Here is a 14,121-nt window from a genome sequence, read left to right as displayed (position 1 = left end):
AATTAACAGGAAGAACTAATTAGCGAATCGTCAAAAGATTTAAAATTAAATTTGTCAAATTGGAAAGTTTAGTATTGAATTTGTTGTCATACAATAAGTTTAAGTATTTGCTACTATGTAACAATTGGCTTAAAAGTTAATTCGGTATAGAGATTTAAATTTTTTTTCATTGATCCCATATCTTTAGTTATGTATTTAATATTATTTGAATATTTTCAATATTAGCATTGTAGGGATGAGACCTTAATTTGAATTTACCTACTTTTTGATGTCATGCGTATTTTAGTTGTATTGATAATAATTAGGGCTAATACTACAAAAAATTCCAAATTAGTACATTCATGTCACATTTACTACAAACTAATTTTCATGTCACAAAAAATCCTAAAATAATATATCCGTGCCACATTTACTCCAAAATTTGAGATTTTTCAGTGACACAGTAATCAATTTTGGGTAAATGCGGCACAAATGCACTAGTTTGAGAACTTTTTCAACACAAAATGTAGTTTGGGTAAATGTAATACAAATTTACCAGTTTGGAATTTTTTATAGTTTGACACTAATAACTATCCCTGTATGATTTTCTTGTGATGGTCAACTTTCAAGTTTAAATCAATATTGTTTTACATACTAAGATTCATGATGCTCTCGTATCATGAATATACTATTAAAGATATAATATTCTATGTGTACATTATTACTACCCTTAAGTCGATTTAAAATTAAGAGTTTAATGTATTTAGATTAGGGTTAATACCACGAAAATCTCAAACTGGTACACCTATAATAAATTTACCACAAACTAATTTTTTATCACAAAAAACCTCAAACTGGTATATTTGTAACAATTTACCCTCCGTTAGTTTCCGTTAAATTTTATCGTCAAATTTCTGAGTTAGATGACACGTGGCAGTTGACGGGTATATCAGATTGGGGTTTTACTCTCCGTTTGTCACAAGTGTACCAGTCTGTGGCTTTTCATAGCATTAATTCAATTTAACGGAGGGTAAATTTGTTGCAAATTTACCAGTTTGGGGTTTTTAGTGGACAAAAAATTAGTTTAAGGTAAATTTATCACACGTATACCAGTTTGGGACTTTTCGTGATCAAAAAATTAATTTTTTGTAAATTTATCACAGATATACCCGTTTGGGATTTTTCGTGATATTAACCCCTTAGAATATTTAACTTCAACATGTAATGGAATAGCAAAAAAGCACCTATTTCTACATATTTTTTTTAAAAAAAAAAGGAATATCATCACAATTAAATTAGATTAAATTATCCAAACTATAAAAAATATTATTTAAGTAAAAGAAATAAAGAGAAAGATCATGAAGACCTCTTTCCTAGGTATTATTTGTAGGGATGAGCGGTTTCCGGTCCGGTCCGGTCCAACCCAAGAACCGGGAACAGGACCGATTCCCAATTTCTAGGATCAGGGACCGGACTGGCTAGTCTTGGGACCGTGAACCGAACCGGACCACGGACCGATGGTCCGTTTTTTCCTTTATAGTTTTGATTTGATCCCACAAGGACATGGAAAAAAATTGGAAAATATATATAATATATGAAAAAATTGAATAATCGGTTTCAATGGGATCAATATTAAATATTTTTCATACATATATATTATATATTATATATATGAAAAAATTAGAAAAATATATATTTATCGGTCCGGTCCGATTGCCACCCTAGAACGGGGAACTGGACCGCCCGAAAACCGATTCTACTTTTAAGAACCTGGAACTGGACCGATATTCCCGAGAACCGGACCAAACTGGTCGGTCCGATGCAATCTGGTCCCGATTTGGGCGGTACATTTTGCTCACCCCTAATTATTTGAGAGTACAATTTAATCAATGGTGGCCAACTTGAGAAGTACAAATCTTTCACTAAGGACTTACTTAGTCGGGATAAACTAAAAATTTTATTAGTCAAGAGGAAAATAAATGTATTTATCAAATGGGTATTAACGGCGTAAGATATAAATAGTACTGAAATTTATCAATTTCGTGCATTTGAGCCGTTCCGTCAACTCTCTTGACTTCTTGTAACCCCACATCCCCGGTTTTGTTTCTGTTTTTTTTTTTTTAATTTGAGATTACTTTCAGATTTTTAGTGTTATTTATATACATTTTTTTTCTAAATTTCTAGTGTTGCATTGAAACGATGTCGTCTTTTTTTGTTTAGATGATCTAGGGGCACAGGCGTGAAGACTCGGTTATCTGAAGGCCCATCAAACACCATATAAGCCCTAACAGCCGGTTAAGTTTAGGTATTTTGGCCTTTTGCACATGGTCCTAACTCAGAACAATTTGTATGTAGTCGGTAAGATTCATGGAAGTGACCTCCAATTCGAATGTTGAAGAGCTCGGGAGTTAAATGATGTCGTTCTTTAATTGAAAAGCCATGTAATATAAAAAATAATTAATAAAATCACATAGCATTTTCCGTCCACCGAAAAAACCGGCGGAGTTGACGGAATGATTTGAATTGCGATCGGTTTTCGGTCCAATTCCAAGGTGAAACTGAGAACCGGAGTAGGAGGATCGGTTCCCAAAATTAGGAACCGGGGACCAGACCGGTTGGTCCTAGACTGAGAACCGAACTGGACCACCGTCCAATCTGGTTCCAGTTCGATCCAATGGAACTGGTCACTTTTTTTTTCCACTACTTAATTCCATCTTTTCGTGTTGAATTAAGTGTTATGTATGCAAAGATACTCAAATTGAAAAGATGAATAAAAAAACGTGCTTCACTTAGGATTTAGTTTACATTTTACTAATTTCTTTGAAGAAATAAAAAAAAAAAAAGGTATATGTAGTCGGTCCGATCCGGTTCCCTTTGGAACTAGGAACCAAACTACCCGGACACCGGTTCCACCTTTAGGAATTGGGAATCGGACCAGCACTCTCGGGAACCGGACAAAATCGGACCAAACCGGCCAATTCGGTTCGGTCCGGGCGATTCCTGATTTGGGTGGTCCGTTTTGCACACTTCTAACTTGAATGCACAAAATTGAGAAGGTAGACGGGGCCAAAGGGGGGTCGAACGGCACCCAGAACTCAGACCTTCCTTTCCATTCCAGCACACCTAATCAATTCATATGAACGCCCAGGACGATCGAACCGCATTCAGAAAGGCGAAACCGATCCCACCTCTCTCCAAATCTAACGTGGTCACTCCAAAACTTAAATGCAAGAAACAGCGATTTCGAATATCAAACCGCACGAAGCCGACAGTTTTCAATACATCCGCACTGTAAAAAACAAATTTCCCTTAACCGAACCTATCGGTCCAGTCCGATCCCGTCGATTTTTCCAAAGTTATAAATCGAAACCAAAAACTAAAATCAAATCAAATTAAAAAAAATTCGAAAAATCCATCTCAATTTCGATTGGAAATATTTTTTTCGAAATCAAATTAAAAAAATAAAAAATGAATGTGGGAAAAAGAAAGGGAAAATACCATAAAAAACTCAAAACTATGTCACTTGTGACAAATTTACCCTGAACTTTTTTTTGACACGAAAAACCCCAAACTATGCCACCTGTGACACATTTTTACCCCACAATACTTTTGGCCCAAGGGCATTTTCGTCTTTTTCCTTTTTTATTTTTGTTTTTATTTTATTTTTTTCTTCGCTCTTCCCTCCGCCGGCCAGGGCTAAAGTATCATGGGGTAAATATTTCACAAATGGTGTAGTTTGGAATTTTTCGTATCATAAAAAAATTTTGGATAAATTTGTCATAAACGACGTAGTTTAGAGTTTTTGCTGGTGTTTTTCCAAAGAGAAATAAATAATCTTTCAGTTTCAGTTCGCTTCCTCCACGTCTTTCCTGCTCATTTTTTTGTCCGTACCGCTTCAGTTTCCCATCAAGCCGACGCGTTTCTCTCCTCCCTTTCGCGCCATTGCATCTCCTCCGCAATCGTCGTCGCCTTCCTCCTCTCTCCTCTTCGCCGGAACCCTAATCCCCCCTCGCTCGCATTTCGCTCCCGCCGTCTCCGATCGGCCGCCCCGTCCCTGCCGGAACCCTCCGATCCGGCGCCGCCAATGCCGCTTCGAACGAGAGGTCGGTGAAGCGCCCGCCCGTCCGCCGGGGCAGGCGGATCCGATCCGGGGAATGTCTTGGGTGGGATGGAACCGGGCGTCGGAGAGCTTCCACCTCGCCCTCGCGTACGGCGCCGAGGATCCGAGCCCCGCCGCCGAGGATCCGACGCGGGCGTCGGTCTCGTCGGCGTCGTCGTCGGGATCGGCGTCGGGGTCGGGGTCGGGGTCGGGGTCGGGGTCGTCGCTGAGCTCGATGGGGCCGCGGGATCAGGAGGCGGGGTCCGGGAGGATCGAGCTCGACTGGACGGCGGGGGATGACGAGGATCAGGTGGCGCTGAGGTTGCAGTCGCAGCTGATGGTCGCGATGCCGGCGCCGCAGGATACGGTGACCGTGGAATTGAGATGCCGAGGGGAGGATGAGAATGTGGGTGTCGACATGAGGGTGGTTAAGAGGAGGGAGCCGCTGAAGGCCGTGAAGATGAGTAAGACTAGTGGGTCTGGGCAGCAGAGCGATGGGATCGGAGTTTTGACTCGGCTGTTGCGGTGGAATTTCGCGAATTCGGTGGCTGCCGGCGTCGGCGAGGGTAGTCTGGTGTGCGGAGAGCATTGGAGGACCGTGACCGTGATCAGCCTCTTTGGTTGTGGTTTGTCGGTGAGTGGCTTATGCATGGTTTTCTTAAGATCTCTGATGATGTTCGTGGCTTAGAGTTTATGATTTGGACGGCATTAGGTAGGGTATGGGATGCTATATGATTCAGATAAAATCCAGGTGGCTTAAGTTGGAAGATGGTTCTGAGATTTGAATTTAAGTTATTTGATGGTGGAATGCCATCAGAGTTCAATCTGGGGATTTTTGTGCTCAGTTTAGCTTGTAGAAGACAAATCACAGCTGGTTAGCTTCTCAGAGAGCCTAAGTTTTGGGGCAAAAAGGAAAGAAACAAAATGTAGGACTTGTAGTATCTACGATTTACTGTTTCGTATCACTAATTGTGAGCATCAGTTCAACTGTAATATATAAAAAGAAAATTGACCATCTTTCAAATTTACCACATTTTCAATTAGTCTTCTTCCAAATTTACCACATTTTCAATAAGTCTTCTTCCAAAGGGCATTTTCTTTTTATTTCCTTTTGGAGGCATATCATTTTCTTTCTCAATTGGGGTGTTAATGTAATATTTTTGGCCCTAATTAAGTACTACTTGATGCATTGATAGGCTTTGCCAGTGGAGATAACTAGATTGCCGCTTGTTGAGAAGCTATACCTTGATAACAACAAGCTATCAGTTTTGCCACCTGAACTTGGTGAGCTGAAAAATTTGAGAGTTCTTGGGGCTGACAACAATATACTGATTTCTGTACCTGGTGAGCACAGAGGATTTTTCTCGTACATGTTCTGAATGGTAAAATTCATTACAAAGAACATAACGTAATCTTCTGGCTCATCAGTATTCATTTTGGTTGTTCACTGTAAGCAGTTGAATTGCGACAATGCGTGGAACTCGTGGAGTTGTCGTTAGAGCACAACAAGCTTGTTCGGCCTCTTCTTGATTTCAGGTCAATTTATTTGCAAATTCATGCGTCCGCTTACTTCATGCTTTTGTTTCCGTCTCTCGATTTGAGAAAAACTAGTATTTCTTTGTGTGCGACATTGCAACTTCAATTTATCTAATATGGCCTTTCAGTTTAAGTGCAGGGCTATGGCTGAACTACGAGTTCTTAGACTATTTGGGAATCCTCTTGAGTTCCTTCCTGAAATTCTACCGCTAAACAATCTTCGCCATTTGTCTCTGGCAAATATTAGGATCGTGGCAGATGAAAACCTAAGATCAGTGAATGTGCAAATAGAGGTAACACCTATGCTGGAAAAGGGAGTAAATTATTAACTTTTTTGCAGTATTTTCGGAGGAATGATTGGTAATTAGAGTACTTCTTCTGTGTGATTGCAGATGGAAAACAGTTCTTACTTCGGCGCATCTAGGCACAAGTTAAGTGCATTTTTCTCTCTTATATTCCGCTTTTCTTCATGTCATCATCCTTTGCTAGCATCTGCACTAGCAAAGATAATGCAAGACCAAGGGAATCGGACCTTTGTTGGTAAAGATGAGAATGCAGTGAGGCAGCTAATAAGTATGATAAGCAGTGACAACCGACATGTGGTATGTTTTTATTTTCTGGAGTTACCCTAACTTGGTTGGCCGTTGATCATTTCTGAAAACTTCTTACTTTGAGCAGGTGGAGCAAGCATGTTGTGCTCTTTCATCTCTTGCTGGAGATGTCTCTGTGGCCATGAAGTTGATGAAATGTGATATTATGCAGCATATTGAAACAGCATTAAGATTCATCACGGAAGAGGAAGTGATATCTGTTTTGCAAGTGGTTGTCAGTTTGGCTTTTGCCTCTGATGTTGTAGCTCAGAAGATGTTGACCAAGGATGTTCTGAAATCGCTAAAATCACTATGTGCTCGTAGAAATCCAGAGGCAAGTTCTCTTATTTGTGCTACTAGATTTTGTGTTTCTTAATTTTCTATAGTTGCTGAATATCTTAGTGGTTGACTGCTATCTTTGATTAGGTGCAAAGGCTAGCTCTGTTGGCAGTTGGAAATTTGGGCTTCTGTTTGGATAACCGCAAAATTCTTGTTACTTCTGAAAGCTTGAGAGAGCTTCTCTTGCGGTTAACCGTTGCCCCTGAACCACGTGTGAATAAAGCTGCTGCCCGGGCTTTGGCAATTCTTGGTGTGTTTCTGTTTCCCAGTTTTTATCTTCCAACCCCTCCTTTGATGAGATAAATGAAGGAACTAACAAACGTACTGAAATTATAGGGGAGAATGAAAATCTACGACGTGCAATAAGAGGGAGACAAGTCCCAAAGCAAGGATTGCGTATACTTGCAATGGATGGTGGAGGAATGAAAGGCCTTGCTACTGTTCAGATGCTTAAAGAGATTGAAAAGGGTACTGGAAAGAGGATACATGAGTTGTTTGATCTTATATGTGGCACATCAACTGGCGGCATGCTAGCAATTGCCCTGAGTATCAAGCAAATGACCCTGGATGAGTGCGAAGAAATATACAAAAATCTTGGTGAGGGTGATGCGATATAGAACAGAACTTGCATGGGAGTGCCTTTTGTCGTTTGCTTACATTAATTTCATTTGAATTTGTATTGGTCGGTTGTCCAGGAAAACTTGTATTTGCTGAACCTGGGCCAAAGGACAATGAAGCTGCAAGTTGGAGAGAAAAGTTGGATCAGCTTTACAAAAGTTCCTCCCAGAGTTTTAGGGTGGTTGTGCATGGATCTAAAGTAAGAGGATTATATTCTACTCTATATTGTTTTCTTTGACTCCTTTGCATATGCACTGTAAAGCAATATCATTTCTTAAGTGGATAGAAATAAACTTGAGCATCAAACCTTATCGGTATTAGAGATGGAGTCCTTTACGTTCCACAATTTTCTTTCACTGCCGGTGTTTCGGCCACAATTGCAGTGAATTGTGGATTTCTAAGTTAATTACTAAATGTTGTCATTCCGGTGGTTAATTTCCTGTAAGGTATCTTTCCCTTAAGTAGTGAAATTTGGAGAAATTAGCAATGTGAATGGATTTTTTCTTTTTCTTCAGTTTTTTCCTCATGCCTTAGATTATTGTTGTCTAGGCTTGTAGAAAAGCCACTCTAATATGTGATCTGGCAGCATAGTGCAGATCAGTTTGAGAGTTTGTTGAAAGAAATGTGTGCTGATGAAGATGGAGACCTATTAATAGAGTCTGCAGTTAAGAACATTCCCAAAGTCTTTGTCGTTTCAACTTTGGTTAGCATGATGCCAGCTCAGCCTTTCTTATTCCGCAATTATCAGGTTTGAGTACTCCGAACATCTTTGCACATTATTTTCTAGCCAAGAGTCATCTGCAATGGTTTTGACACAAAATTTTGAAGGATGTCATGCTTGTCGTAGCATATTACTGACTTAATTCCTTTTTGCCAAATTGCAGTACCCTGTCGGAACACCAGAAGTATCTCTTGCAATTTCCGAAAGTTCTGGCGTCGGTACATTAGGATCACCTACTACTGGGGCACAAGTTGGCTATAAACGCAGTGCTTTTATTGGAAGTTGTAAGCATCGAGTCTGGCAAGCCATAAGGGCCTCATCGGCCGCTCCATATTATCTTGATGATTACTCGGATGGTACTGCCCTCCTTTTTAGTTCTTCCTCTGGTTTTTTCTTCCTATGCTTCTTCTGTCTTCTGTCTACAGTTTTGCTGCTTATCCATCTAATTTTGTTGAGTATTCAAAATACTGCCCCAGATGTGCATCGTTGGCAAGATGGCGCGATAGTGGCTAACAATCCTACAGTTTTTGCCATAAGAGAAGCACAGCTTCTTTGGCCAGACACAAGAATCGATTGTTTAGTTTCCATTGGATGTGGCTCTGTTCCTGCAAAGGTATTCTTTTGTTGCCTGCTTGAAGAAGAAATGTAGAATGACTTATTTTCCCTCGACAAGGTCTCATGCCACTTTTGCTGTTTCCTCATAACATCGCACTATTTTAGATCTGATAAGATCATCATGGAAAAGTTACATTGCCCCATGGTAAAAAATGTGGGAGAGAGAGAGAGAGATTGCATTGAAACAGAGCGAAATGGAATTTCTTCGTGAACTAATGACAGCATTCTTCTATGACTTTGGTGGATGGAAGATAAATCATTCATGACCATTCTTACACCTTTATATGAAGCTTTCAGCTTTCTTCCGTCCTTAATTCCTGAAAGCCTAATGATACATGATTATCTCTTCTACATTTCCCTTCAGTCACAATGATTTAAAGATTCTTTTGCCATGCTTGCTTAATTTCCTTTTTACCCTTCATCCTGGTGAATGGCATGCTTGTTTTGCTTAAACACAACAAGCTGCTTTTCTAAGAAGGCAGCTGTGCTGTGACAGCAAAGAGAGTGCCGAGGGAGAAAATGCTCATCGCATTCCCTGTGCACTATGAATTCAAGCTTTCCTCTACATCGTCACAACATTTGATGTTCAGGATGGGTAAAAGTTTCGTCGTGGAAATATTCAGCCTTCGATACCTTCCATATACGCCTTTTTGAAACTTCTCTGTTTGGAATTTTGGGACCTAATCTGCAGTCTTTTTCTACCTATCACATGTAACTATTGCTGCACATGAATGTGGGTCGCACCGGGAGAATCTGAGCCCTGCAGTCATTGCAAACTGTATCTGATGTGTTATAAATTTCTGTCCTTAAGTTGAATGTGCTTGAGTTTATACTGCATTTTTTATTGAACTTACATAGAAATGCAAGAGAGCTTCACTATGCTCGATAGATTATGTACCAGTAGAAAATTCATAGAGAAATTCGGCACAGATGATGACAATTTATATCAAAGTAATGGCCCCTGGTTTTGAGACCACATATATGCCCAGTCTAAGGCATATTCTGAAGGATGTCGTCGCTATAACGTACTGTTAATTTGAGCACAGTAGAATCATATTTCTACTGTTTCACATAGGGAGAAATTTTTGGTTGTTTAGCAATATCCACCTTGTGGCTTTTAAGAACTTCTATTTAAGAGAAGCTTCACTAGGTATCTTGTAGAGCTATAACAGATGCAATAATCATGGATTCTTGTTTATTCAGGATTCAGACTCCTTTCGGTTAAACTTTGGGTTGGTCTTTATACCATCTTTTGTAAAAATTGTATGTGCTAAGTATAACGTTTTCCATTGTTATATAGGGATGTGCAATATCTTGTGCTTTTGAAGAGCCTTAGTAATTTTAGAACGTAATTTATGTATCAGAAGGACTCCAAAAGTCATTTTTCTACCTGCTAGTAACTTGAAATCCTCAATTGGTTTAGGTGAGGAAGGGTGGTTGGCGTTATCTTGATACTGGACAAGTTTTAATAGAGAGTGCATGTTCAGTGGATCGCGTGGAGGAAGCTCTGAGCACGTTGCTTCCCATGCTCCCTGAGATGCAGTATTTCCGGTTCAATCCAGGTAAACGTTTTATACGTGATTTTTTAGATGAATGGGTCTCCAAGACTTGCAGTTTTTCTCTTATTAGGAAACTGATATGATATGCTTTACTTTTCTGTTAAATATTTGGTTCACATATTGTATAAATCAGTAGCATCGTCTCGATTATAATGGGACGTTTGGTACTAAAGAGTTTTTCCAGTTGTCATTCTACAGAAAAATTTTGGAAATCTTTTTTTTTTTTCCTGTACCTTTTCGGTTTGCAAATTGTTTTTACCTTTTTATATATCACTTTTCATAATATCAACTCACATATTAATTAGAAATCAAAAAACGTGAAAAGAAAATGAATTTACAATATTTCATTTGTTTGCCTGGTGTCAGTTTAGAGAGAGGAACCTGTTATTATTCTTCATTAGAAAATCTTTTCGTGTTATAAAAAAGTTCGAAAACAATGGAGCATAACTTAATTGTTTTCTTCAGCTTTTGGTTTTCAGCTTACAATTAGCTTCATTGAACTTCACTAGAGATTCCCATTGAAGCTTCAGCAAAGCTTCCTTACTTTGAATAATTTTGACATAAGGAAAACAGAGAGAACAGCTTCTATGTTGATGGAAATTTAATCTAACCAAACCTGTCACAATTTTCATTTCTATACAATATCTTTCATTGAAGTGTATCAAGTAAAATTTCAAAAATACAGAAGGACCTCTGTTTTCATTCTTGTTTTGAGTGAAATCAAAAGGCACAACTAGTTTCTAAAACTGAACACTGCTCAAGTCTCGTTTGCAAGTTCTCAGTTAGTGAACTGTGTTTCTGGCCGCACAGTTGACGAGCGTTATGGTATGGAGCTGGATGAAACTGACCCTGCTGTATGGCTTAAGTTGGAGGCTGCAACCAACGAATACATCCAAAACAATTCGCAAGCTTTCAAAAATGCTTGTGAAAGATTGATCATGCCTTTCCAACTCGATGAGAAGTGGTCAGATAATTTAAAGCCTCAACATATCTCAAAAACAAAGGCATCTGATTCAGGCAAGTATTTACTGCAGATCTTCATATATTGCCATTACCTGTCCTCTTACTCTTCTTTCCTCATCTGCATTGTCTATGCAGCAACAGAAGTGCATGGCCCTTCTTTGGGTTGGAGACGCAATGTCCTTCTCATTGAAGCTTTGCATAGCCCAGATTCAGGAAGAACTGTTCATCACGTGCATGCGCTTGAGTCGTTTTGTGCCCGCAGCAGTATAAGGTTATCTTTTTTTGACAATTTATCGGGAAGTTCCAGGGCAGTACCTTCAACCGCATTGCCCACCCCCTTTACATCGCCTCTATTCACTGGAAGCTTTCCCTCAAGCCCTCTACTTTATAGTCCTGATATTGGTCATCAGAGGATTGGCAGAATTGACTTAGTCCCTCCTTTAAGCCTGGATGGATCCCACTTAGGAAAGATAACTGCCTCACCGCCGAAGTCTCCTTCAAGACCCAGAGAACTGTCTCTACTCGCTCGCTCATTACATGGGAAGTTGCAGAATTCACCGCAAGTGGGAATCGTACATTTGGCTCTCCAAAGCGATTCCAATGGTTTAATTTTAAGGTCAACATTATGTCCTACTTTACTGCATTCTTGTTTTTCATAGATATTATATAAGTTTTGACACGCTGAAAGTATGTTTCTCTAGTTGGCAAAATGATGTCTTTGTGGTGGCTGAACCTGGGGAACTGGCGGATAAGTTTCTACAGAGTGTCAAAATGAGTTTGTTGTCGACAATGCGGGGTCTTCACAGGAAAGGAATATCACTGCTTGCCAACATTTCGACAGTGGCTGACTTGGTTGCCTGTAGACGGCACTTCCAAATTGGATGTGTTGTCCACCATTACATCGGATGTCAAAAACAAGTAAGTTTTAGTTATTGCTGCTGCCGTCCAAATAGTTGCTTCAAGTTCTTCAAGCAGAACATTAAGAATCATGGTGGACTCCACTGAGATGCTCTGTTTTTGGAAGGTAATGGAAGATGATCAAGAAATCGGCGCATACATGTTTCGTAGAACAGTCCCTTGTACGCATTTGACACCTGATGATGTCCGTTGGATGGTATGCTTCCTTAGTCTTGGATGGTTCGCCACGTGCTGCTTTTCTTCTGCATTGCATTGACGATATTTAAGTAATTTATACAGCCATTATAGTATCCACATGACACTCTACATATATGAGACGAGCAGCTCGTTTTTAAATAAGCTTCAGGATAATTGATACTTTGTCTGTCTGCATCACTATAATGATTCGCATACATCTGTCCCTTCTCTTCTGTTGCTGAAATCCTATGGTTGGCGCTATCAGGTTGGAGCTTGGAGGGACAGAATCATAATTTGTACTGGCACATATGGGCCTAGTCCAACTCTTATTAAGGCCTTTCTAGATTCTGGTGCAAAAGCCGTTATCTGCTCGTCAGCCAAACCTTCAGAAGCACAGGTGACAGCATTCAATGGACAAGGTGTGTTTGGCAACTTGGAAAATGGGCGATTCGAGATTGGAGAAGAAGAAATGGAAGAAGAAGAAGAGGAAGAGGAAGCGGAAGCAGAACCAGCCAGCCCAGTGAGTGATTGGGAGGACAGCGACCCTGAGAAAAGCGCGGATCTCAAGGGATTCTGGGATGATGATGAAACAGACTTGTCTCAGTTTGTTTGCCAATTGTACGACTCCTTGTTCCGGGAAGGCACGAGTGTAGATGGTGCTTTGCAAAATGCTCTTGCCTCACATAGAAAGTTGAGGTACTCCTGCCATCTACCCAGCACAAAGTAGTCTAAATGTTAAAATTGTTGTATCATTCAGCCCATGCTCAGCTGTTAGCCATGTGTGATTGAGACATGAGGTTTACTGGAAAAAAAAAAGAAAAAGAAAAAAAATAAGTGAGGGTATAAAAATAGCTGAAACGGCACAAAGAAAAAAGTAAAATAAGTATACTCATGATGACAGAGAAACTGAGGAAAAAATTCAAAATTTTGAGGCCTGTAGGAGATTTCATGCCTACTAGATAGATACCAGAGCATTGGTGGATGTGGAATGTCGTAAATTATGTAACTTCTCGAGTAAACATATATGCAAGTGCAGTTCATCTTGTCTGTTCATCGTGCACTTTTCTGCTTAGGTCCGTCGATCTCAACTGCTCGGCTCCTGTGTACATGCAGTTATAAAACTCTATCTATTCTCTTCGCATTCGACAAATGCGATTCCCCGTTCTGCATGTTTGTTTTCTACATTTTAAATGTAAGTTAGTTGTATGCTTTGGATATACATACTCGCCTTTGTGATGTGAAAAGAAATAGATACGTCCCGTTTGATTGGTGGGTGGATCTCCTGTGATCTGAGATTAGAGAAGGATCATCAAGTAAATCTGGTGTATCATACCGTATCGTGGAATCCATGGCGGTTTCCATATAACCTACGCCTATAGACGCAAATCTTTTAGGAATGTGACGCGTTACATCTGGTGAGACACTGCGACCTTTGCTCCATTATGGGTCGAATGTAGCTTGTTGAAATTGTTGAGCGTCTTAGGTGTCGCATGGACTGGCTTCGCAGCCTAGTTCGGAATATGTGAAGGATATCGTTTCGGTGCATAAATAAAGAGGGGGGAAAAAAGGGCCACTCTGTATGCGAGTAGATTTTTTCAGTTCCCCTCGCTACACCAGATGAACTTTGCAGAGCAAACTAGACTTATGTTAAGATGTGAACATTTTTCTTGATGGGTAGCTAGGCCCTACGTGAAATGGTAAGAGTCGTCAGATCTGATTTTGATTGCCGCGTAATATTTGACGAGACTCGAAAGCCTTCGAAAACTCTTGAAGCTTGTGAAAAGTGTACTTCTTTTTTGTCAAAGTAAAAAAAGTGTAATTCAATTAAAGGGATAATGATATAAAAAGCCGTTGAACTTTGGCCTAACGTGTAATGTAATTTCTGAACTTTTAATTTGTTCAATATAGTCTTTAAATTTTAGCTCAATGTGCAATGTCGTTTCTAAATTTTTAATTTGTTCAATGTGGTTCAAGTTAATTTCTGGATTATATGAAAATATTCGATAT

General features: G+C 39.7%; 1 protein-coding gene across 1 annotated transcript; it reads left to right on the top strand.

Annotated features, from left to right (window-relative positions):
• The first annotated feature begins 3,843 nt into the window (after window positions 1–3,843).
• On the top strand, window positions 3,844–13,167 carry LOC115688102 (phospholipase A I). Its single transcript, XM_030613844.2, has 18 exons — window positions 3,844–4,712; window positions 5,275–5,422; window positions 5,536–5,614; window positions 5,754–5,907; window positions 6,007–6,216; window positions 6,293–6,538; window positions 6,631–6,793; window positions 6,880–7,140; window positions 7,239–7,360; window positions 7,748–7,909; window positions 8,046–8,238; window positions 8,359–8,495; window positions 9,921–10,059; window positions 10,867–11,073; window positions 11,155–11,635; window positions 11,721–11,937; window positions 12,044–12,133; window positions 12,380–13,167. Exons 1-18 carry the CDS (start codon window positions 4,134–4,136, stop codon window positions 12,839–12,841), a joined length of 4,050 nt encoding a protein of 1,349 aa, XP_030469704.1. The 5' UTR covers window positions 3,844–4,133; the 3' UTR covers window positions 12,842–13,167.
• Window positions 13,168–14,121: the final 954 nt, after the last annotated feature.

This window comes from Syzygium oleosum, unplaced genomic scaffold (genome assembly GCF_021117445.2).
Source record: "Syzygium oleosum isolate NSW1041296 unplaced genomic scaffold, Sole_v2.1 Sole_v2.11, whole genome shotgun sequence".
Taxonomy (NCBI): Eukaryota; Viridiplantae; Streptophyta; class Magnoliopsida; order Myrtales; family Myrtaceae; genus Syzygium; species Syzygium oleosum.
The sequence above is the reverse complement of the archived record's forward strand: the minus strand, read 5'-3'. Positions and strand labels throughout refer to the sequence as shown.

Excerpts from the sequence above, each read along its gene's own strand:
- LOC115688102 (XM_030613844.2), top strand. The coding sequence starts at position 4,134 with ATGTCTTGGGTGGGATGGAACCGGGCGTCGGAGAGCTTCCACCTCGCC. Across the intron at positions 5,615-5,753 it reads CGGCCTCTTCTTGATTTCAG|GGCTATGGCTGAACTACGAG; the intron begins GTCAATTTATTT and ends GTTTAAGTGCAG. Across the intron at positions 6,539-6,630 it reads GTGCTCGTAGAAATCCAGAG|GTGCAAAGGCTAGCTCTGTT; the intron begins GCAAGTTCTCTT and ends ATCTTTGATTAG.